Genomic DNA, 27,115 nt, shown 5'->3' on the forward strand with positions numbered 1-27,115 from the left:
TCTATCCATGACAAAAACTTTCAGCAAAGTTGAGCAGAAAGGATATTTGTCAATTTAATAAAGGAAACTGATAAAAATCTGCAACTAACATCATTGGTATTTAGTCTGTTAAGGTCCTAAGAATAAATAAATCAAGCTTTGCAATTAATGAATGACATAACTGTGTTCCAAAAGAACTATTTAGAAAAATTGCCTTAGGGCCAGATACAGTCTGTTGGGTCACATTTTGTTGACCCCTGTGGAGGTGTTTGCATGATTGTTTTTGTCAATAGTTTATATTTCTGCAAATCTTGCCCCCAAACAGTATTCCTATAACATAATTGAATGCAGGAATAGTGATAAGATTAATATTGAGGAAGGAGTATATGAATAGATAAAGATAGTGAATTGATTGTAATATACTGATTACAGGTATGTGTTATTACATATTTCTTTTATATTTTCTATACATTTGAAATTTTTCTTAACAAAGCTTTGGAAGAAATAACAGAGTAGTAGACATGAAGGTCCATTATTAGTAAAAAGTAGCAATGGCTATTTAAATGATCTATAAAATTTAAATTTTAAATTTTATGTTACACTCAAATTTATAACTCAGGAGAGATTAAACCCAGGCTGGAGGAGCAGTGCCTCACACCCACATGAGAAAGCCAACCCTGAGTGCTGCCCAACCCTGGTATAAGAGGGCTTACCAAAGCATGAGGAGCAGTGCCCCTCACCCACATAACAGAGCCCAACTGAGCCAGAAGAGTAACGCCCACTCCTCACATGTGGAAGCCTACTCAGGCTAGAAGAGGACACTCTTCCCCCAGGGGAGCTCAGCATGGGGCAGGGGAGGCAAAGTCTAACCAATCTACCTGATCTTGAACCAGGATGACATCTGAGGGAGAAGAGAGCAACCAGACCCCATGAGTGTTGACATTAAGTACAATAGCCCACTGGAATCCCCATCTTGCAGCCTACAAACATTAGGGAGTAAAGGGCTTATCACATTCTCCATCTAACTTGCATGCTAACCTCAGTCTGGGGAAAATGAACAGAGGGCTGTCTGGTGCAAGAAAAGCACTTCAAAGACCAATAGGCCTTAAGCTAAGGCATAGAAAAATGTGACTGACTGGATCTCAAGATGGCAAATAATGGAAACCACGCATGCAATAACACAGTAATTATTTTCTTGACTCAATATTTTTTTAATTTTTCTTTGTCTTATTTTTCTATTTCCTTCATTAGGTTTTCAGGAGGCTTGAAGTTTTTCTCCAGCTTTATTTCTCTCTTTAGCTTTTTTTCTCTCCTGTTATCTTTTTCCAATTTCTTCATTCTTATCTTTCTTTAATTTGCTATTTTTCCATTTATTTCTTATTATTGTTCATTCTTTCCAGCAATTATTCTGTCACTATTAATTTCTTTTACTCCTCAACAGACCCTCTGTCTTACTTTCCCTCCTCCTTCTCATATCCTATTGATTAATTTTGCAAATTTTGCTCTTTTTATTTTCCTATTCTCCACCCTCTCTACCTTCACTAGCATAACTACTAAACTTTATGAATCTCTACATAAACAAATAGCAGGCTATTGCTTTTGAATACTGTGCTATTCTTAGCAGAGTTAAAATTTTTCCATTTAGTGGATATTTACTTTAGGTCAATATTTGGTTAATATTTGGCTTATATTAGTGTTTATACTATAAATATAGATCCATTTTATATGAATAAATGTGGTACTTTATTGGTTCTTAAGGTGGGTCAGTATTAAGTTTATATTTAATGCTATAGTTGATGCTGATATTATTACTATAGTCAAAGTGACTTATCTATTGCTGTTAATTGGTTTTCTTGAGGTGGCAATATCCAGATTTTCTGGAGTTATTAACAATACTGTGGCCCATTATGGGAGAACTGGATACTGGGCCAAAAACACTGCAACCTTCCATCTCAAGTTAATGGAGGGAGTTAGATCCTGGTACAGAGGAAAAGCCAGTAGGTATGCATGCCCAGAAGACACCACTTCAAAGAAGATAGTAACTAAAGAGATCTCCATACCAAAAACAATTCTTTTCACTTAATCAACTTGCAAGCCTCAACACAAAACAAACAAATAGAAACACAAGAAGACAAGCCAACAAAATGGCTCCAAAAACTCCCAACTTTCCAAAAGATGATCCATGTGGGATCAAAAGAGAGAGAAAACAAAAGCCTCATACCCATTTTTTTTGAAATGTTAACAGAGTTCAATGAGGCATTTGCCAAGCTCAAAGAAGATATAGGTAATAAGATATTGGGCCCATTAAAAAAGTTATCAGCCAGTCTAAAGATGTTAACTAAAAGACAGAACAAGTAAACAAAACAAAAGAATTACAGGCCACAAATGGGCTTAGAATAAAAATTCAGGAAATAAAAAACTTCTACTGAAAGTATGGGCAGCAGAAGTGACCGAGAGGACATATTCAAAATTCCACAGTTCCAATAAAAGAATAGCATTTTAAGGGGTTAGAAAGAGCAATAAATCACTTATAAGGCAAAAACCATTAGAATTATAGCAAACTTTTCAAAACAAACCTTTAAGGCCAAGAGAGCTTGGAGTGAAGGATTTCCAGCCATTTCAGAAAACAATTCCAACCCAGGCTGACATATCTTGCAAAACTGTCTTTCAAAATTGAAGGAGAAATGATATTTTCATGATAAAGACCTCCTAAATAAACTAATGACCACCAAAGCATCACTCAAAAAAAATTGTCAAGGGTACTCTAAAAAGAGACAGTGAAACTAATAATAACAAAAGGACTAACAGAATGAATATACCAAGTAGGGTAAACAGTTAAGAAGAAGGGAAAATTAAGGAATCAGGAACAGGAAAATAAGGCAATGACCAGAATAAATCAATACCGTAATTTCTCTCAAAATAAATGGTCTCAATTCTCCAATCAAATGACACAATCTAGCAGAACAGATCAAGAAACAAAATCCAACAGTATGCTATCTAAAAGAAACACAGTTATCCCAAAAAGCAACTCTTAGACTAAAAACCAAAGAATAGAAAACAATATTCCATGCAACAGGAACCTGAAAAAAGGCAGGTGCAGCTATATTATATTCGAAGTGGACATCAAGCTAAAACTGATCAAAACAGGCCAAGAAGGTCACTACATATTGGTTAAGGGAGCAATCTAATAAGAAGTGGTAACATTTATTAACATATATGGACCAAACAATGGCACACCCAACTGCATAAAAGAGGTATTAGTGAACGTAAAAGATGAGATAAACATAAACAGAATTATAGTGCAGAATTCAATAACCCACTATCACAAATAGACAAATCAACTAAACAAAAAAATTAACAAAGAAGTATCAGAGTTGAACAAAACCTTTGAACAAATTAACCTAATAGATATCTATTGTGTTCTACCTAACAACAACAAAATACATATTGGAATTTTCTGCAAAACAGACCACAGCTACCCAGTAAATCAAACTTAAGTAAATGTAAAAGAATTGATATTATACCATGCATATTATTAACCACAGTTCAATGAAGTTAGAAAGTAATGATAGGGCCGGGGATTTAGCTTAGTGGTTCCACCACCTGCCTTGAAAGTGCAAGGACCCGAGTTTGATCCCTGGTATAAAAAAAAAAAAGACAAAACATGGAAATTATGAAAATGCATGAAACTAATCAAGATACTCTTAACTAAACAATAGACTACAGAAAAAATAAAGAAATGACAGTTTCTTGAGCTAAATGATAATGTCAGTACAAGGTACAGAACTGACGGGATACAGTGAAAGAAGTGAATGCCCACATCACAAAAGCAAGTTTATTTGAGTGAGGCCAAATAAATAACTTAGTGATAATTTCACAGTCCTAGAAAATCGATAAGAATCCAAATCCAAAACTAGTACAAGGAAGGAAATTATAAAGATCAGAGTGGAAATCAATGAAATTGTGAACAACAAATTAAACAATAACTAATGAATCTAAGTTGAGTCTTCAAAAAATAAACAAAATCGACAAACCCTCAGCCAATCTAACACAAAAAGGAGAGAAAAGACCCAAATTAATTCAAGTAGAAATTAAAAAAGTGAAATCCCAATGGACACTGCCGAAATAAAAAACATAATTAACAACTACTTTGCAAACCTCTATGTCAATAAGTTGGAGAATTCAAAAGAAATGGATAGATTCCTATATATGTATGGATTACCAATACTGAACAAGAAAAATTAAAAACTCTAAATAATCCCATAAAAGGCAATGAATTGAAACAGTAATAAATAGCTTACCAACTAAGAAATGCCAAGGTCTAGACAGATTCACTGCTGAATTCTACAAAATTCTTGGAAGTTGTAATGTCAATACTTCCAAAGCTTTTTGGTGGAATTAAAAGGGAAAGAGTACTCCCAAAGTTATTCCTGGAAGTTACTCTTACCCTGATCCCCAAAACAGACAAAGATCCAAGCAAAAAGAACTAGAGTCATATCTCTTTAATAAATATAGATGCAAAAATTCTCAACAAGATACTAGCAAACAGAATGCAATGAATCATCAAAACGATAGTAAATCATGATGAACCAGGCTTCATTCCATGATACAAGGATGGTTCAGCATGTGCAAATCAATAAATGTGATATATCACATACACAGGAGCAAGGACAAAAATCTCACAATCATTTCAATAGATGTAAAAAAATCCTTTGACAAAACCTACATCCTTTCATGATAAAAAAGATACTGAAAATAATAGGTATAGAAGGACTTTATCACAATTTGATAGAAGCCATTTATTACAAGCCTATAGCAAACATCATGATAAACGGAAAAATACTGAACGCTTTCCCTCTAAAATCATTAAAAAGACAAGTATATCTACTATCACCACTGCTGTTCATCTTAATACTCAAAACAAGAGCAACAGCAATTAGGCAAGAAAAGAAAATACAAGGGATATGTATTGGAAAGGAAGAAGTCAAATTACTATTTGCAGATGATATAACCTTTATGTAGAAAATCCCCCAAATCCACCAAAAATCTTAAAATTAGTAACCAATTTCAATAATCTAGCAGGATACAAAAACAACACACAAAAATCAATAGCATTCTTGTATACTAATAACCCACTGAGAAAGAAATTAGGAAAAAGATACCATTCAAAATAGTAGCAAGAAAAATTAAAATACTTGCAATTAACCTAAGTAAGAAAGTGAAAAACCTCTGTTATGAAAACTAAAGTATTCTTAAAAATGAAATTGAAGAGGGCATCAGAAAATGGAAAGATGTTGCCAGTTCCTGGATGGGCAGAACCAATATAGTCAAAGTGGAAAACTTCCAAAATTATAATACAGATTTAACATGATCCCAATCAAAATACCAACAGCATTCTTTAAGAACTGGAGAAAGCAATCTTAAAATTCATTTGGAACCAGAAGAGACCCAGAATATTTAAAACCAATTCTTGGGAAAAAGAGGAAAGCAGGAGACACCACCATCCGGTACCTGAAGTTATTTTACAAAGTTACTGTGAAAAAAAATAAAATGCCATTGGGACAAAAACAGACATGGCAATCAGTGAAACAGAATAGATGATGCAGAAAAACCCCCCAAACACCCAAGTACATTAAACAATTTGATTTTGACAAAGGGGCCAAAAACATACACTAGAGAAAAGAATCCTCTGTAATAAATGGTGTGGGAAAACTGTCCACATACAGAAGACCATATCCCTCACCATGTTTAAAACTAAAATCAAGATGGACTAAAGAACTAAATGTCAAACAAGAAATACTCAATCATCAGGGAGATACAATAGATAAAACTCTTGAAGACATAGCATAGGCAAAGACTTTCTGAGCAGAACTACAGTTGTACAGGAAATAGTTTCAAAAATCAACAAATGAGATCAGATCAAATTAAATGACTTCTGTACAGCAAAAGAAACAACCAACAGATTGAAAAGACAGCCTACAGAATGGGGAAAATGTTGACAGGAATTCCTCAGACAGAGGGCTCATGTCTAGAATATATAAAGAACTCAAAAAAATTAGATCTTCCAAAATAAAAGACCCAATCAAAAAATGGGTAAAATGAATGGATACTTCACAGAAGAAGTACAAATGGCCACTAAATAAGTGAAGAAATCCTAAACATCACTGTCCATTAAAGAAATGAAAATTCAAACAACACTAATTTTATCCTACCAACAAAAGAATGGCTATCATCAAGAAATCAAATAATAACAAATAGGCAAGTAGCTGCCGGGAAAATGCAACCCTTCTACTCTGCTGGCAAGAATATAAACTAGTACAACCACTGTGGAAATCATTGTGGAGATTCCTCAAAAAGCTGAAACTAGAAATTCCATTTGAACCAGCTATTCCCCTTCTAAGTATTTTCCTGAAAGTGTTAAAAGACATCATGCTACCATGATACATACAAACCCTTGTTCATAGCAGCATAATTTCTAACAGATAAATCTTGGAAGCAGCCCACATATCCACCAAAAATGAATAGATAAAGAAAATCTGGTATTAATACACAATGGAGTACTACTCTGCCATAAAGAAATATACACTTGGATCATTTGTAGGATATTGGATGCACCTTGAGACCATAATGTTAAGTAAAATAAACCAGACACACAATTAAATAGTGCATGTTTTCTCTTATATAAGAAACTCAAAACATAAAGAACAAAATAAAAGATAGATAATAGGAAATAGGGAGATAGACGTTTTTCAGAGGGGAACGGGATCAAGAGATGGAGGAAGGGGTAACTAACAGGAGGAATAGGGGATGGAAAAGGGAATTGGGATGTGTTATGGACATGTGACAGCTCCTCACAGTTAATGTAAGCATCATGTACTACAAACAGGTCCAAAAACGGGGCTGGTATCAAGAGGTAGGTTAGAGGGAGAAGCAGGGAAGAGAAAGGAATAAAAAAAGACTAACGATGTGTACATTCACCAATTCCCCACAAAACATGTATACATTATGTACTATACATATATATTGATAACTATAATGTAGATGAAGACTGATTTTAGCTTAAGTATAAGGTCTATTTTAAATTTTGCAGTATACTACTGCTTTATTCTAGATTTGATGTTTACACCTTCACCTTCCCTCTAAGTCTTTTTCATTAACAAACCTCTCTTTAGAGTTCTGTGAGGATTGGGAAAAAATTGGGAAGATGCTAATATTCACCCCTTTCATACTAAAGAAAGGAGCATATAAGAACTAAATAAGACAATAGTTCATGCACTGAATTTTAAAGTTGGTGGGAAAGCTTACAATTTATTTTATCCAATGAGGAAAAATACTTGGCACACATGGAAATATTCTCCTCTGTCACAACCATGGTGCTTTTTCTTACTTACCTGAACATAGTGCTACAACCCAGTAGACAGTCACAGTTTATGCAACAAGACAAGCCCAGAGAGGCAGTGTAACTAATGCTACACTACCAGCTAATGTAGACATCAGGATTGGATCTAAATCCTCTAAATGAAGTATGTTTGAACAACACTTTAATATTCTTGAGGTTTTAGTATGTACCTTATTTGTGTTGTCTTCCTTGAAATTTTACCAGAGATTAGAAAGTGTGTGTGTGTGTGTGTGTGTGTGTGTGTACTAATTGGACAAAAGCATTTCAAGTTAAATTTCAGTAAAAGGCACAATTATAACAACTGGACTGTCTGAGGCGGGAGATGCCAGGCTCTGCTGAACTAGCAATCAGCTTTCCAACCTTGGCCAAGTGATCAAATTTCTCTAAATCTCAGTTACCATTATTAAAAGAGAGGTTCAGATTACATGACTTCTAAGAAAAAGGATTTTACTCTAATTGTATAATTTGCCAGGTATTGCTTCTTGCTGTTCATATTACCAAAATTTTACTAAAATTGGTTATCACAATCTCTATAATTAAAAACTGTCCTATAAAAGATGACTCGGACTTGCGTTGGTTTGTCCTAGAAAGTGAAAATTAGATCACTGATATGAAAAGTATAGAAAAAGAGCCTCTGGTTCTATGTAAATAAAAATTCTCTGGCAATTAAGAGTTGGTGTAAAATTGAATTATGATCCAGAGCCTAGAATGTCTTCTGTCACTTGTACTCCAAAGAAAGTCTGGCACTGAGTTGGAAACATGGCCTCTGAAATAATCCCTAAAATCCATTTCATCATGATGCATGTGTCATTCAGTGACTTCCACATTTGTACATATTATAAAGTGAAATATATTTCAAGTACCTAAGTGATCAGAGCATATTTATATCTTATTACCCCTCACAGATAAATTGAAGTATCACTACATCTGTTTCTACAAAATTGAAAAGCCAAATGTGATTATTAACAATCATCAAAATAGCTAACCTTAAAAATGTTGTGTGAATAATAATGTAGATGACAAAAGGCATTAGATTGAATCACTTTAGAGTACAGAAGCAGGGCCACTCGGAAGGAGTTACAAAGAAACCTTTATGAGCTCAATATGAGATGCTATTTTAACTTGAGAGTTCTTTAATATCTTTGAATACTATTCTTATGAGATAGGTTCAAGGAGAGGAGACTTTAACTTGAAATTTAGACTATATTATCTCTAAAGTTAATATCATTATCTCCTAAATTTTCTAAGAAGAGTAGCAACAAACTCACGATTCTGAGAAATTAGGTCTTTTTTCTTTTTTAGATACCAAGGAGATATTAAACATGATTTTCTTGATTACCCAAAATCTTACCTCATTTCTGATCTTTTAAAGACACAAAGAAAAACTAAGGTCCTTATAGAATTGAGAATTCATAGCAGCACTTTTTTTAAAATTTGAGATATAGAGAAGATTGCTAATCAATCATTTTTGGGTAATGAGTTGGAATATTTTTTAAGGGACCATGAAATGATGGAGTATCATTTCTAGTCACCACATACCTGTTTGACTGCCACTGATTTCTGCCTGCTATTAGCATGTTAGTAAAGGCAAGTTTCATCTCTTTTGGCAATAGTCACTGGACCCTTGAAGAAACTATCCATTAGCAAAACTAGAGGGTGCTATTAACCAACTGTTCATCCAGAGAGCAAACTGTTCATGGGAATTTAAAAGCCCGAAGAGAACAAAGCTTGAGGGAGCTTCTGTCACAAAATGTTTGTCCTGTTCCTACAGTGGGAACATTTCAAAATTGTTCTTTGCTGTTTATAAACAGATGATATGATTTCTCAGAGTCATGGTGGCAGCCTAATTACATGCATTGATGTCAAGACTGTGAGGACTCATGAAGAAAAGATCATAGTGCAAATGAGTCAGAGAATTTCCTCTTAAAAATATTTGTGAATGTCTGGAAGTTTTTACTATTTTTTTCTACCTTTCCCAGAATGTATTCAACCAGGGCTGTTTCAGTGTTCTATTAAATTCTATGAAACTGGCTATGAAGATGAGACAGAGTAGTTGGTTCTCAGATGCCATATTTAACAGAGTCAATCTCAAGTGAGAGTTTTGTAACAGATCTGTGTAAACAGATCTTTTGCCTCACCCTCTGTTGCTGCTGGTACTTAACACAAATAATAAACAACAACCCCAAACCAGAAGCAAGTCACCTTTTCACCTATAGCTTGCTATTCAAGCCCCAAAGCTGTTAGCAATCTGACCTTGGAAGTCTCTGAATTCCTACCTGTGGCACCAAATCAATGAAGATAAAAAGAGCACAAAGAACTCCTCTCATGGATTTTGTTTTGTTTTCTTTTTCAAATCAGGGAATAAAAATTGCTTTCTAGTCAGAATTCTGTTTCCATTGAAAAAGGAATCTCAATACTGCTCCTTATTTCCTTAGCAGAGAATAACATTATACCGAAACCCCAAGAGCCAAGAAGTTAAAAGGCAGCTCCTGTGGTCTGAGAATTATGTTTAAACCTAAATAAAGAGGAAGACAATGACCCTAATATCACCTTCTGAAGACAATTTTTAAAAAATTATAACCAACTATTTCCTTCTGGGGCTTGCTAAGAGCCGTTAAGCACTACACATTATCAAATGCCTACCTCTCCATCTCCACGAGCTATGCAGAGGAAACAAGGGGAAGACAGCAGAAAACCCATGAGATCGGGAAAGCCCAGTTTTTGTGCTATGAGGGAATAAACACCAGAGAGAGATGAGCATGATCACACACTAATACTACTACCTCCTTAATTCAAGAAAATCTACATCAAGTCTGAGAATTCCTACAACAAAGAAAAACTGGTACCTTACTCCCTGATGGACATCTACTTGGGCAGCAACAGGCTTGCTTATCTCTTCCTGAGTCTAACCTGTTAGGAAAAATGGAAAAACAGTGGGACTCAGCAGTTGGGCTGCTGGAGCAGCCTGACCTTTTGCAGTTTGGTTGGCCAGATTCTGAGATGTTCTTGTGGCGTCTGTTACCTGCTACAAGAAAGGGCTGGGTGTGAGTCATCTTTCCAGTGCTCAGGAGGGACTTGATCAGGCCACAGGACCTCAATAGGGATTGACTATTTTAAAGGAGTTGAAGAGTTGGAGGATGTCAGGCTGAGTAGAGTCTCTAGTTCAGAGGATGGTGCACTGTGGGGGCACAGTAGGCCCCTCTGCAGAGCCCCCATGCACCTCCATGAGAGTCAGCCTGTCAGCACAGGTCCCACAGCCTACTCAGTATTCCCCAGTGATTTGGGACATTCAAGAGAATAGTGGCCCGGTTGCCAGTTAAGTAATTAAGATGTTTAACTTGTCCTAACAACCCTCTTCCCTAAAGCAGTGGGAATGGAGAGAACATTAAGAATGTGTACCTCATTTTATCCCATGTTGGAATTGAAGAATTTTATTAGCAAAAATAGACATTCTAGGTCCTTTAAGCTACAGCATCAGGCCTTTGTTGGGAAGAGACAATCTTGAAGTTGATTATAAATTTTTAACTTAAAATGAATTAGGCTGAGTTTTAAAAATAAAGTTTCGGAAAATTGATTTCAAACAATAATATCCTTAAGGAATAGGGAAAGAATATTTGAGAGTGGTTGGAAAAATTAAAACCATTTTATGTTTAGCTTCTCATGAGTTGATTCTTAGTAAAATTGTTACATACATATGGAACTCACACGAAAATTGAATTCTGGGATTGTTTCTTATTCTTGAATATTAAGTACATCTGCAATTTCCAAACATAACAACCAAGATCATAATTCAAAACCTTGATTTCTCCTAAGAACTCAGTGATTATCATATAGTCAGCCAACTCAATGAGACAATGTTTTCTTCTTTTTTTTTTTTTTTTGGTACTGAGGATCAAACTCAGGACCTTGAGCTTTCAAGGTAGGCAGTGGCACCACTGAGCTAAATCCCCGGCATGAATGTTTTATTCTTAATTTGAAGATATTTTAAAAACAATACCATTACGGTTTTGATGTCATTATTATAACATCAGAGGGAAAAAAATAAGGATATAGAATTAAGGAAGTACATATTTTGAAAGCTTACTAAGAAATGATACTATGTTAGTTTTAGATTAAGATTAGACTATATAACTTCAGAATTGTGGATTACGTGATAGTTTATGAGCTAAACATAGTTACTTAAAAATCAAGTGGAAAGTTTCTATCCATGAAGAAACATTCTTTCTATAAAATTTCTGTTTAATTTGAAATTTTCCATGAAAACTAAAGCATAAAATATTTATGCTAATGAGAAAATAATGGATAAATAGTTCTCTAAGTCTTTGCTTAAGTCACCTTTTCAATGAGTAGCAGGGGTTGCTCAACATATATTTTCAAATGAGTAAATTTTAATTTTACCATTATGAAGATTACCATTTTTTACTAAACACGAACTTCAGCACATTTTAAAAACAAATAAGTACAATGAGGTATATTTATATCTTCACATTTTCCTAAACACTTCTTAAATGTACACATACATACACCAATGAAAGATTAAAAAATTAATGTCCTTAGAAACAAAAGAATTTAAACTTAGATCTAAGTAACTGATACATGGAAACCAAAAAGGAAACATCTCAAGGTAACATCACAGGACTTTATTCTTTCTTTCTTGGAATAGATGGTTCATTTCAGTATTAGACACATGATAATAGATAGCAGTGGTGAGGTGAGGGTGGTGGTAATTAGTGATAAGTTTAGTGTTTTGCCAAATGTGATTTTTCAATATTAAAACATAACAAATGTGGACCTTAGGGAGTTACACTTTAATGAATCGTATACAATCCACTTGAATTTAATCTGTGTAAAAAATCTAAGATGGCAGACTGAGGCAAAGAAGTCTAAGTATGGAGATTTAGGTCTTTGGATAATTCTTGCCTTCTCTAGTAATGCCTGTTTGACTTTTGGCACATTGTTTTCTAGAGAATAAAGGTTCTAGTTTTGCAAGTTCTGGATTTTGAATTGAGTATATCAAACTTTTTGATCTTGACTGGACAAGGGATTTAGTTTCTCAAAGTTTGATTCCTCTCTGTGAAATGAGATTTTAACATCACTGAATATAGTTAAATGGAGTACAGTGACAGAAGTTCACATAAGAAAATACATTTAAATCACTCAGGACTTGCCAAACTTTCTTGTTTCTGCCATTATTACTACTACCACTACCATTATTATTGTTATTCCACACTAATGAAAACTAAGTCAGGTATTCCTCTAGTCTTTCACTTTGATCCCTTCCTTTTTTCTTTTCTTTCTTTCTTCCTTTTTTTTTCTTGCAATGTGATTATCATTTTCCATCTTTTTTGAACCATTGGAACCATGCTGCCAAACATTTTCTGAAAGTCTATAGATTTCAGTTTGAGTATATTAGGTATGTATTATGTTATCACCACCTAAAAAAAGTCATTTACTCAGTATTAGAGGGACATATACAACAACTTAAATCTTTATAAATACTACATTGCTTGAGATGTTACTGTGCTAGTATCTATAGCTCAAGAAAAGTAAGCTTAAAGTATCTTTCCCCACAATTACACAGGAAAATGAAGATCATGTATCATACTGCAATGATAATATGATTTCCTTGAAGATTAAAATATTTCTTTTAAATTAATATCTGGATGTTCTGCAGCTATGTTTGGGACTGTGTGTCTGCAGCTAGTTTGCTGTGATTGTTTGTGGACTATGCCAAGGGAAGGAGTTAGTGAAAATTGTAGGTTGGTTTCCTACAATTACAAGAATATCTTTTTTAGTTTGTTTGTTTTTTTGTTTTGTTTTGTTTTTTGGTACTGGGGATCCAACCTGGGACCTTGCACTTGCGAGGCAGGCGCCGGAACCACTGAACTAAATCTCCAGGCCTGTTTTTTTGTTTTTTAAGGCAGAATCTCGTTATATAGTTTAGGCTGATCTTGTAGCCCACTATGTAGCCCAGGCTGGTCTTGAACTTGCAGCGATCTTCCTCCCAACTGCCACCACACTTGGCAAGTATATCATTTCAGGAAGCTCGAGTGCATAGGTAATTCAGGGGTGAAGATAAAATTGTGAATAGTTGAAGCCTATCTTAATAACTATCATACAAAAGATGAAAAAATGAGTGTCTGCTGGTGTACCTCAGTGGTAGAGCTTATGCTTAGCATGTGAAAGGCCTTGTGTTCACTCCTCGGGACCAAAATAAGATAAGATATCATAAGAAAAGAAAAATAAGTATGCATGATATTTGTCCCTATGAATGTCTCCATGAAAATGTGATCACCACTTTTCATTTCACATCTTTCATTTGGTGGGCCTTGCTAAATTTTTCAGGCTTGTTTATATCAACCTTTTCAAATTAAAAAATTTAAAATAAATGATAGAAATGAGAAGCCAATGTTGCTAAAGAAAAACTGCTAAATAGTATGTGTTAGAGGCAAGATGGATATTATGAGCACTTCTTACTTGATGCCTATGAATTTAATAGAAGCTATTTTTGGCTCAGCTTTCCGCTCTTCCTCCCTTTCCATCTTCTCCTCAGTTCACCCTTCTCATCATCATGCTCAGTGTGCATAGATTTACATACTATTTAATTGTGGTGTATTCTTAGGCATACACGTAATGTCAAGTCACTTCAGCTGCTGATTTGTTTCTCACGGGGAACAAGTATTTCCTGCTTTGTTAATGTAACAACCTTCATCAAAGTTCTACTTTCTTTCTAAAACAATATTATTAATTTTGTAATTGTTTTCTCTAAGTTGATTACATAAGTCTACACTTGGAAATTTTATATATACATACATTTCTTTGTTTAGGGGAATATGCTGTGAAACGCATCTCATTCTTAATTTAATTATAATGAGTTTTAAGGAAAAATTTAAAGTAGACTGTGAAAGCCTGAAAACTAGGATCCTTAGGTTTATTACTATTATTATTAATATTTTATGTTGTATTATCTGCAGAAACAACTTCTATTTAAGATAAAACTACTTTTAGAATTTGGATGATTTTTCATAATGCATATAATATGCTTTATTTACTTTGTACACAAATATTCTTTTGTTGTTGTTGTTGTTGTTGGTACCGGAGATCAAACTCAGGTCCTTGCGCTTGTGAGGCAAGCAACAGAACCACTGAGCTAAATCCCCGGCATGTACATAAATATTCTTATAAAAACACATTTTTCAAATAAATATTCTATTGATATTATATACCTAATATTATATGAGAAAATCAACACTGAATAAGTTCCAAGCTTGAGTCCCAGTGCAGGAAAGTATAGAAAACTCATACCCTGGGTTGCTTCTAATTATTGTTCAGTTCTTTGACAATTTCCTTTCTAGGCTATTGAAAGTACAGTTCATCAGACACATATGAATGTGTGATCACACAAGCATTTTGCTTTTTTAGTTTGAATGCGTGATTACACAGTCTGAGATGTATATTGGTACCTCTCTGTCTGGAGTTACCTAGCTATTGAGAAAGTTCTAACAGAATTATTTATCATTAGTTCTCTCTATTGCTTAGAATTGTAGGTCAAGATGACCAAAATCATAAGTTTGATCCTTGTATGAGGTGTTTGGATTTTTTTTTTTTGGTACTGGGGATCGAACTCGGGACCTTGAGCTTGAGAGGCAGGCACTGGAACCACTGAGCTAAATTCCCGGCCCTAATTATATGCTAAAAAGTCATCTTGACTAGAGACAAACAAAAAATGTTTGCATGTTCGTTAATAGGAAAAAAGTTTTAGGAACATTCAATGCAAGTAAGTCTGAAGTAAAAATAATTTTAAAATCTTGATGGGTTATCTTACCAATGATGTCACTGTGAGAGATGTAAGAGTCATTGTAGATGGATTTCTAAAGGTATAATACTCAACAGATTTCAATTTCAATAGTTAATACAACATTGAATTTCAATAGGAAAGACTATGAAGAAAATATAGAAATATTATTCTATCATTGCACTACATGACAAGATACCATGAGATTGAGGGTAATTCTTATGGGTAAAATAGCAAAGGTATAAAAGGCATAAAAGAACATAAATTCTTTCAGAAAATCATACTTCTTGAGATAAAAAGGATTGATTTGAAAGGATGAGCTCTAAAATAAAGTCAGAACTTTTTGAAAAAGTGAAAATTTATGATATAAATATATAAAAAAAGTCTTTTCAATGGGGTAAACTAAATAGGTGATATAAAAGTGAGTACTTTTTATAAAGGAAATAATCACAGATGTGGGGGATAGCCTCTGAAAATGTAGGTTAAGCAAAGTTAGCACAAATAAAATGATAATACTTTACATAACATGTAGTTCACAGAGGTATCATGGATTGAAAATCTAAGTCAGTTCAAGATTTAGGAAACCCATGAACAGAGTTCCAACCTCTCACTACAAATATTAATTCTAACAACCCACATCCTTTCTATTGAACAAGGTTGAACAAGTCATTCAATCTTGTTTTTATAGTAAAAAAAATTATAATTGGTGTAATATGAAATGTCTTATTAAGGAGCTGAAACTTGTGAGCATGATCACTTTATCAGATAGAATAACACGGTGGAAAAACAGATGATCATTAATATAGTCATCAAATCACAGCATGACTTTTGTTTATATCATATTTGGTAAAAGTTTAAAGCATCCCTTCCCTGATGTCTTTAGCACCATAAAGAACAATTTTCCGTCCCTAATAATCAGAGCTCAGCAGACAGGATGATAGGATTCAGGGGGGTCTTCAGATATCATCTACTCTAAATCTTTCATTTTATAGGTGATGGTACTGAAAATACAGAGAATTCATTATTGCCTATAATTTCATAGTTTCCTAGTGCTAGATTTGTTCCATGTATTCTAGTATAGATGACTTTTTCACAACAGTTCAGTAACATAGAGTATACCCCTTATAGTCATAGATCTGTTAAAGCCCTAAGAATTCAGTCTTAATTATGAGGCATTCACAATTCACCAGACTTGCTGAACAATATAATTATTTTGACAATTATACTTAATATATAAACACTTTTTCACATGCCCTGTTGTTTAAGTAAGATAATCATTAACAGGCACCTTTTTTCTTATTCTAGGAAATAGTTTTTCATCCTAAAAGTTCCTAGATGAGTTAGTTCCTTACACTGAAAATATCCTGAGAAAATGTTACCAGTAGCAGACATTTCACACCATTAAGTCTATAGTACCTTCTTTAATCATGCCACTGTGGTTTGGATGTGGTTTCTTTCAGACAACTTTCAAGGCTATTCTGCTACAAAGTTTACATGTAGGAAGCAGCCAATGATTACTTTAATTGTGCAGTTATTTAAAGTTTAGAGTTTCTATTTTTATATTATTTCCCATTTTCTGTCACTATGACCATGGATCTATTTGTTTACTTACTATACATTTCTTCTAGTAAAATTTAGGCTTTGTAAGAGCAAGGACCTTTGGCTTGTTTGCTTCTTTTGTTTTTCTCTCATATCGCAATCACATTGCACTGCATTTACTGGATACAAAGTACTTAACACAATTCCATTTAGCAGTAATATAACTGTTTATGCTGCACTGTATCTACAATGTTTTCTAAATTAAATATTCTATGTTCTATTGAGGACATTAGAATTTTCAGAAATGTAATTCAGGTGACTGAACCTCCTAAACACTTCTATTAGAATTGTTCCAAACAAATTTTCTCTGAAAAAAACTCACATTAAAAATTATTCCACACGTGTAATGCTCAATTTAAGTGGAAATAGGCAGAATCATTTTATCTTCAATATCAAAGACAATGTTATAATTATTTTATTCAAAAGGACACAGTTAAAGCAACATCACACTTTACACACTTCAGATTAATTAGAATCTACTCTAAAGTAATGTTCACATGAAAAGTTTTTTTAAAAAATCTTAGTAACATTTAAAATGCATTAAATTTTGTTACTATGAACTGTTCTTATTCTATTACTTGGAGTACTTATAATCTTTAGAAATGAATATTAGATCTATCTCAGATTTAGATAGGCTATATTTTTCCCTGGGTTTCCCTCATTTTATAGTCCCCTCAGTAGTTTTGAAGTTAATCCAAACTGATCTTCCAAGATTATGAATCAGGAAATTTATCATATATTTTCTAATGAGATGGATGTGATACCAGAGAGGTTTTAAGTGATGAGCTAAATTGAGAAAATATAATTATTTAGCAAGCCACAGTAGGATACAAGAAAGAATAATTAAAATGTAAATTTTAACCAAGGCATCTACAAGAAGAGAAAGAGAAAATAAGGTTTTCACTAAATAAGGCTTTCTATCTTACTATAACTTACAGAAGATCTTCAGTAATTTTCCTTCTTTGATAAGGACACAGAGAGTTGGAAAATATTCTATAACATCATTTCTTACTATTAATAAAAAATAGACATTTCAAAGATCAATTTAAGTGGGTTGATTGTCAAAAATGATTGCAGTTACTTTCTGCATAGAATCACAAATTCCTCAGAGTGATTTATTCTTATTTTTCAGAAATTAAGAAAAGTAGGATGATTATATATGGCCAATGAAACATGTTGAAAACCTTTAAAAGAGAAACAAAGAAATCCAGAGAATCACTTGTGGGGCATGAAGTCAATAAATTTTGGAATTCTAAAACTTAAGGTTTTTCTTCATAGGTTCCATTTGGGAACAGGTCCACCCACCACAACTTGCAAAACATTTAGATCTGAGGATAAGGCCTAGAACTACCATGGTCAGACCTATTTTAAGCATTCTTATGTCCTAAACTGTAGTGGATTTTATTTTCTAAGCAACAAAATTCCATGGCAGTAACAGGTTTTTATTATATTTTCTATAGTAACACATTTACCCAGGACCCATGGTAATATCATCCACTCGACGATGGTTGGTGGTGGACCTTGCCTGTTCAAGTCTGACCTGTCGATGTGCTGAGAGGCAAGCAGCAGCAAGAACAAAAAAGTCAAATAGGAGGCTGTGTGGCAGATAAACTTGATAAATGGCTTTCTGATGAATAGTCCAAGTGGGCTTTTAGGAGCTATCAGGTAGCACACAGAGAAAACAGGAAAAAGAAGTCCTATTATGAAACATGTCACCATCTTCACTGCCCAGTGTCTTCTCCTCCAACCTGGGAACTCATCATACCAACGAGATGCAAGCAGCTGCTGACAGTTGGGCTGGGCAACAAACTATATGGAAAGAAAAGGAAAAAGAAAAGTAAGTCAGTTTTGCATATATTGGTTGGACTCCTCAGTAAGAACGGAGCAGTCTTTAAAGACAGATGTTCTGTGTTATTTAATTTTAGATTCAGGCAATCAAAGTGTTTAAAGTCATTCTATGAATAGAGTCAAATTATTAAACACTTGTTTTATGCACGGTACAGTCATATGCATGTAGCTTACTACAAAATCAAAGTGCTGTAGCTGGGCTGGAGGACATGAAAGAGAACCAGGGAATAGGAATATACATAGAAAATGATGAATGAACTAAGCAGTTTATAAAACTATACATATCTACATACATAAATAAAGATAGTGTAAGACAATACAAAATTAAAATGTTAATATCACTATTTCTTGACTTAGTTATTTTTTTGTTTTGTCATTACACTTAATTTTCATTTTGATAGCTGAATGAACTAAATGTTGTCTATTATAAACATGTATTATTTTCACCACCAAAGAGTATATATACATTTAACTGCATTCATTCACTAAGAAAGACATGAATGAATAGTGTTAGATCACTAGAATGTAAATAATCACACTAAATTTGTTGGAACTGATGCCTAAGTATAATCAATTGCTACATACAAAACATTTCCCAAACATTACACCACTTTACCCCAGTAACATGTTTGAGCTGTAAAATAGATATTATTTAATTTATTTTCAGGATGAGGAGAGAAGTGATTATAAGCAGTCTCTAGATTTATCCAAGGTTATAGATCTAGTAAATGATGACATATTTAAAATCTTGTTCAGAATTATTGTTTTGTGCACACTACCTTTCTCATTGGGATTGACAGCTCAGGATTATAGGAATTAAGAGGATGTTTTCTTTTCCAAATGGGATGGTCAAGGGAGCTTCCCAATAAGTATTTATGCACACAGGGAAAGAGGGAAGATGGAGTTAATCCATGGAAAATATGAGGGAAGAGCAGTAGCCTGCACCAGTGAGCAAATCTGCAGTAAGTATAAGAAAATTCTATGAGTAGTTTTGATTGAAAAAAATTTCAATCCCTTCTAAGGGATTCAAGAAAATTCTTTTGGGATAATGAAACAGGTTTAGTCTACAAGCAAACCACATACTTGGTTCTTTCAAAGGCATTCAACCCTCCCAATATTTCTCATTTTTGTTCTTTATTTCTTAATCATGTCTGTACCTCCTTAGGGGAAGAATTTGCTCTTTCCCTTTTTTGGTGTTAAGCAGACAAACAGCCCTGGATAAACACAAAAGACACCATGCCAGATGATGAAAAAAGAAATTAGATGCCTGCCCAGACAACAGCTGAACAGGCACACAGGCCTCAGCCAGAAAGCTACCCAGATAACACCAGAATTAGTGCAGCAGTTAGAAGAGTAGTGAGTAGAGAGAAGGCCTTTCTGAGGCTTGTTCAGAATTGAAGCCCACTAGGACACCAAAGAGTCACCTCAATAAAGGCACAGTAGACTGCATTGGTTGAAATGAGAAGACACCTAAAGAAGACTCAAAACCAGACTTCCACATCACTAAAGGCAACCCCAATGGGCAACGAGATCGAACATTGTGAAACAACCACTTGGACTCCTTAAACTGGCAATGAAAGAGGATCTGAAAATATAAAATCAGAAATAATTTCTCAGATAGCAACAGATATTGTGTCCACAGTGAAAGACATGATTAATAACTCTAGAGCAGCCACAGATAAAAAAATAGAGGAGCTGAGGAACATGATGGAATTCCAGCATAGGAAACAAATGGAATCCATTAAACAGATGCAAACAGATATCCAGGACATAAAAAAATCCATTGAAAGTTTATGCAGCAGAATGAGACAATGTGAGGACGCAATATCACATGTAGAAGACAGGATTGTGATTGTGATTAGTGACCAGGAAAAGAAAGATTTCTTAAAAATAGCAAGTGACCATGAGAATGATTTCAGATCAGAGTCTGATCAGAGTCAATGAAGAAACAGGAGATAGTGAAAATGACATAAATAACTGTTTACAGAAGTAAAGGCAGAAAACTTCCCAAGCAGAGGAAAATAATTTGACGTACAGATAAGTGAGTCATTTAGGACTCCAACTAGCTATGGTTAAAAAAAAAAAAGGTCAGAGATTTAGCTTAGTGGTTCTGCCACCTGCCCTGAAAGTGCAAGGACCTGAGTTCAATCCCCGGTACAAAAAAAAAAAAAAAAAAAAAAAAAAAAAAAAAAATATATATATATATATATATATATATATATATATGAAAAACAAAAAAAACTACACCTAGCCATATAATAGTCAAGATTCCAGAAATCCAACAGAAGAACAAAATTCTACAAGCAGTTCAAAGAAACCAATCTCATACAAAGGAAAGTCCATCAGAATCACAGCAGACTTCTCAACACACACCTTCAAGGCAAGAAGAACCTGAAGTGAAGTATTTCAATCCCTAAAACTTTCACTCTGTATTGATGTGCCCTGCAAAACTATCTTTCAAAATCAATGGAGAAATAAGATACTGGCATGACAAAGAACACCGAGGAACTTCATGAATACCAAATCAGCACTATAAAAAATTTTAAACAATATTCTAGAAAATGACAATGAGAGTCACACCCCCATGAAGCCCAACAGAATGAATCCATCAGGCAAGACAATACATTGAATGTAAAGGGGGAGAATCCAACAACAGGAAAAGGTCATGACAAGGATAAGTCAATACATATTAGTTATAACCATCAATATTAATGGTCTCAATTCAACAATTAAAAGAAATAGACTGGCAGAATGCTACATATGAGAAAGACACTTAATTAGAAAAGAAACTCACAGACTGAAAGTTAAAGGGTGGAAAACGATGTTCCATGTGACAGGAGCCTGGAAAAAAAGCAAGAATAGCTATCCTCTTTGCAGATCAAATGGATTTCAAATGAACATTAATGAATAGAGATAAAGAAGGCCACTACATCCTTGTAAAGGGAACAATTCAAGAGAAAGAGATGACAATCATAAATATATGTGTACCAAATACTAGTGCACCCAACTATATAAAACAAATATTAATGGACATGAAAAATCAAACAAGAACTAATACAATAGTAGTGGGCAAGCTCAACACCCCAGTGTCACAAATAGATCAACTACAGAAAAAATAAACAATGAAATACTAGAACTCAACCAAATTCTTGACCAAATGGACTTAACAGATGTTTACAGAGTGTTCCACCACACAAAATCAGAATACACATTCTTTTCAGGTGCAAAAGGGTTGCTGTCCAGAATAGACCACATACTTGCACATAGAACATGCTTAAGTAAATACAAAAGAATTGAAGTTATTCCCTGTAAATTATCACATCATAGTGCAAAGAAATTGGAGATCAGTAGCAAAAGAAACTACAAGAATTTCACAAACATGTGGAAATTGAACAATGTACTCCTGAAGAACCAATGGGTCACAGAGGAAATTAAAGAAGAAATTAGACAGTTTCTACAATTAAATGACAATGCCAATACAACATTTTGGAATTTACAGGACGCTATGAAAGCAGTCTTGAGAGGGAAATTCATAGCAGTGAATATTCATATTAGGAAAACAGAGAGCTCAAACAAACAGGCTAATGCTGAACCTCATGCTTCTAGAAAAAGAAGAGCAAGACAAACCCAGAGCTCATATAAGGAAGGCAATTATAAAGAGTAGAGCAGAAATCAATGCAATGGAGACTAAGAAACATCAATGAAGTAAGGAGGTGGTTCTTTGAAAGAATAAAGAAAATTGACAAACCATTAGCCAACCTTATCAAGAAAAAGAAAGAAAAGGCCCAAATCCATGCAATTAGGAATGAAAGGGTGAAATTACAACAGAACCAGCAGAAATCCAAAGGATCATCAATACCTACTTTGAAAACCTATATGCCAGTAAGATGGAAAACACAGAAGAAATGGACAGGTTTCTAGATCCATATGAACTACCAAAGCTGAATGAAGAAGACCTAAAAATTCTAAACAATCCAATTTCCATCAATGAAATGGAAAACATAATTAAAATCTTACCAATAAAGAAAAGCCAGAGTCCTGATGTCCTCACTGCTGAATTCTACAAGACATTTAGAGAAGAACTATTGTCACTACTGTGTAAACTCTTCAATGAAATTGAAAAGGAAGCAATACTCCTAAATTCGTTCCTGGAAGCAACTATCACCCTGATCCTAAAAAGAGAAAGACCCACTCAAAAAAGCAAACTATAGGCCAATATCCCTAATGCAAAAATTCTCAATAAGATACTGGAAAACAAAATGCAGAATATCATACACCATGACCAAATGGGATTTATCCCAGGGATGCAGGAATGGTTCAAAATACACAAATCAGTAAAAGTAATACACTATATTAATAGAGACAAGGACAAAAACCATATGATCATCTCAATAGATGCAGAAAAAGTCTTCAATAAAATCCAAAACATATTCATGTTAAAAAACCCACAGAAAATTTGAATAGATGGTCTCTGTCTCAACCTGATAAAAGCCATCTGTGAAAAACCAACTTCCAACATCATGTGAAATGGTCAAAACTGAGATTCTTTATGCTAAAATCAGGAACAAGACAAGGATTTCCAGTATCACCTCTCCTCTTCAATACAGTTTTGGAAATATTAGTCACAGCAATTAGACAAGAGTAAGAAATAAAAGGAATAAAGATAGGAAATGAAGAAGTTAAATTGTCATTATTTTCAGATGACATGATACTCTGTATAGAAGACCCCAAGAACACCAAAAGTTTTCTAGACATAATAAATTCAGTAGAGTAGTTGTGTACAAGGTCAACAAACAAAAATAAATAGCCTTCCTGTACATGAACAACAGACTCAATGAGAGAGGAACTGGAGAAACAACTACTTTCACGATAGCATCCAAAAAAAATGAAATACCTCCTAATCAATCTAATGAAAGAAATCAAAAACCACTTCTCTGAAAACTACAGCACTCTGAAAAAAGAGATTGAAGAGGATATCAGAAAATGGAAAGACATGCCTTGCTCCTGGATAGGAAGAACCAATATAGTGAAAATGGCCACATTTCCAATACTGCTATGTAGATTCAATGCAATCTCAATTGAAATTCCAGCAGCACAGAACTTGAGAAAACAATCCAAAAATTCGTTTGGAATAAGAAGAGACCTAGAATAGCAAAAGGAATTCTAGGCAATGAAGACAAGGTAGGGGGTATCACAATTCCCAACTTAAAAGTAAAATACAAAGCTACTATGATAAAATCAACATGGTACTGACAAAGAAACAGACCCGAGGACCAGCAGAACAGATTAGAAGATGCAGAAACAACCTCAGACATACTCAGCCACCTTATCTTTGACAAAGGAGCGAACGACCCTCACTGGAGGAAAAATATCCTAGTTAATAAATGGTGCTGGAAAAAATTAGGTTTCACCTTTACGGAAGATTAAAACTAGACCTATATCTCTCACCATGGAATAAACTAAAATAAAAATGGATCAAAAATGGAAACATTAAAACAGAAACACTAAATTGGCTGGAAAAGAGATTAGGTAGAACTCTTGAAGACATTAGCGTAGGAAAAGATTTCATGAAAGAAACCTCAGTTGCACATGAACTAGCACAAAGAATCCACAACAGGGATCTTGTGTTATTAAAAAAGTTTCTGCACAGCAAGAGAAAACATCAACAGCATGAACAGACAATCCACAATGTGGAAAAAATTGTTACCAGCTATTCCTCAGACAAAGGTCTACTATCTAGAATATATAAAGAACTTTAAAAAAAATAAGATCTTCCAAATTTAAAGACCCAATCCAAAAATAGGTATCTGAAATGAACAGGATTTCTCAAACAAATAGAAATAGCAAATAAACCTATGAAAAAATGTTCAACATCACTGGTCATTTGAGAGATGCAAATGAAAACAATGCTTATCCCAGAAAGAATGGCTGCTATCAAGAAAGCAACCAATAACAAGTGCTGGTGGGGTTGTTGGAAAAAGGAACCCTTTTCCATTGTTGGTGGGAGTGTAGACTGGTGCAATCACTATGGAAATCAGTATGGAGATACCTCAAAAAATTAGCATGAGAGGTCCCATTTGACCCAGTTATTCCCCTGCTGCATATCTTCTCAAAAGAATTAAAAGAATCATACCTAAGTGGTATATGAACAGCCATGTTTATAGTGGCACAGTTTTTAATAGTTAAAACTTGGAAACAGCTCAATTGCCCATTAACTGGAGTTTGGATAAAGAAGATGTGCTTTTTCCATAAAATGGAGTACTAGTCAGCCATCAAGAATGAGAAACTAGTCATTTATAGCTAAATTGATGCACATTGAGGCCACACTCTTAAGTGAAATAAATAGGACACACATGTAAATACCAAATAGTTTCTATGATGTGAGAAACTGAATGTGTAAATAAGGATCAAAATGTGCAATAATTAATTTGAAATAGGAAGAAAAGGCCCAAAGGGGAAGTTGAAGTGGAAGGGGTAGGGAAAGGAGAGAAGGGAAAGGAATAAATAAAAGGAAAGAAAAATTGGAAATAAAGTCTTGGGGAGGGCAGAGGAATGGGGAAAAATATGAAGCAAGATATATCATGTAAAGTACAAATTCCTAATGATGAATATCATCATATTGTATACTTAAAAATGTATCAATAAACTCGGTGAATAAAAAAAGAAAGAAATTAGATGAATTCTTAAAAGAGCAGTTCAATAGTAGAGGTGTTCAATAACACAGATAAGAAGAAATGTGGTTTCTTATACAACTGTTTCTCTTCATCTTGTCTTTTATGACTACTCATCAAGGTATATAGTAGGGAAAGGAACATGCAATAAATTGAATACAATTCATGAGAATGTGTTAATACTGATAAGACAAAATAAAACATTACTTCCTCATTGTAGGATCAGCAGGAATGTACTTTTCCTTATCTTGGAAGTAATGTATTTAAGTAAATTTCAAGCTCTGTATGTAGTATGGTTAAATTTTATAATCCACAGAATAGCTCTTCTTATGACACTTTTTTTTTCCTGGTCAAATCCGGTCATTCAAAATTCAAAAAGATTTCTTTCTTGTATGTAGGCCAAATATAGAAAAATGGTGATATAGATCATCAAGATCTGTTCCTTTTAATAATTCTATTAATTTTTTTCACACGGTCTTAATAATAGGCATTTCTTAAATTGTAGCCTATATCTTCTTTCTATTTTTCATTCCTCATGGAAAAATTTATTTTTAATAGGAATAAACATTAGCACAGAGAAAAAATCTTAGTTGAAGACATTTAAAGAAACTTTTAGGAAAAACATTATAAAACCAGCATTTGCTACCATCTCACAAGTCTTTCCAAGTTAAAGAAATATTTAAATACTAAATATTAACACAAGGAAAAACAAAATAAAGGTATAGTAGTTGTTTAACATACTTTAGGTGAGATATAGGACTCCAAGTTTCTCTCATCCTGGCTAAAATCTTGTGAGATGATAGAGCATCATTGATTTATTTTTCCTCCATGTTTTAGAGGTTTCAGCTCATGATCAGTTACCCTGCCTTTGGGTCTCTAGTAGTACATCTTGGCAGATGTCTATGGTGCAACAAAACCATACACTTCATTACCAGGGAGCAAAAGACAAAAAGGAAGAGGCCACAATCTCCTTTAAACTCCATCCTTAATGACCCAAAGACTTTCAAATAGTTTACGACTCTGAAAGGTTACACTATCTCCCACCAGTACCATGCTGGGAACCAAGCCCTATTGGTCAATGGAGGAAATATAAGATCTAAATTACAGCACACACACATATACAGAGAGGGTGTGTGTGTGAAATTACCTAGATAAGGCATTTAATCCTCATGGGACATCTACCATTACCTAAGGACTAGGTTAGCTTTGATTTTTACTTATGTCTTAGTTACTTTTTTGTTGTTGTTGAGACAAAATACCCAACACCCAAAGTTAAAAGGGAAGGGGTTTATGTGGCTTTCAGTTCATAGAGGTTTTAGTCCAGAATCGGCTTACTCCAAGGCAGAGATGACAAACAGGCATGGCAGAGCAGAAACAACATGGCATGCACATGGTAGCTAAGGCAACAAGAAAGCCTTAACAGCATTTCCCTGCCCCTTATATCTTATTCAGACTACTTAGGGTGGGTAGTACTCACACCATTAATCCTAGTGCATTTGAGCCTAGTACTGGATCATGAATCAGTTCTAGCTTCACACACTCTTGATCAAGCCTATGAGCACAAGAGGCTTTGGGGGGACATCTAGACCCAAAACATAACAACTTACCTATTTGCTCAGTATTTTTTCTTTAATTGTTGGAGAGTACTCACTTGTTCTTAGCAAATGCATAGTGTACACCATGTTATATTTAAAAAAAAGTTTCCCATAGTGTGTAGCACATGTGGAACACCCAGTTTCTATTATGTGGATATTCTTTCACTACAAATTTGCTCTAATAATAGAATTGAAATAACTCCAAAAATAATACTAAAGTTAACTATAG

At 34.1% G+C, this 27,115-nt stretch overlaps 1 protein-coding gene across 4 annotated transcripts in view; it reads right to left on the reverse strand.

Annotated features, from left to right (window-relative positions):
* Positions 1 to 27,115, reverse strand: part of Trpc4 (transient receptor potential cation channel subfamily C member 4) — a 246,401-nt gene that overhangs the window by 52,984 nt on the left and 166,302 nt on the right. For all 4 annotated transcript variants that reach the window (XM_087199594.1, XM_087199595.1, XM_087199591.1 and 1 more), the window contains one exon: positions 18,245 to 18,581. In XM_087199594.1, coding sequence (XP_087055720.1) covers positions 18,245 to 18,581 — 337 coding nt within the window. The remainder of the gene's footprint in view (positions 1 to 18,244; positions 18,582 to 27,115) is intronic.

Source organism: Heterocephalus glaber, unplaced genomic scaffold (assembly GCF_053883595.1).
Source record: "Heterocephalus glaber isolate CG9 unplaced genomic scaffold, H.glaber_assembly_v1.0 deba00001720, whole genome shotgun sequence".
In the NCBI taxonomy this organism is placed as follows: Eukaryota; Metazoa; Chordata; class Mammalia; order Rodentia; family Bathyergidae; genus Heterocephalus; species Heterocephalus glaber.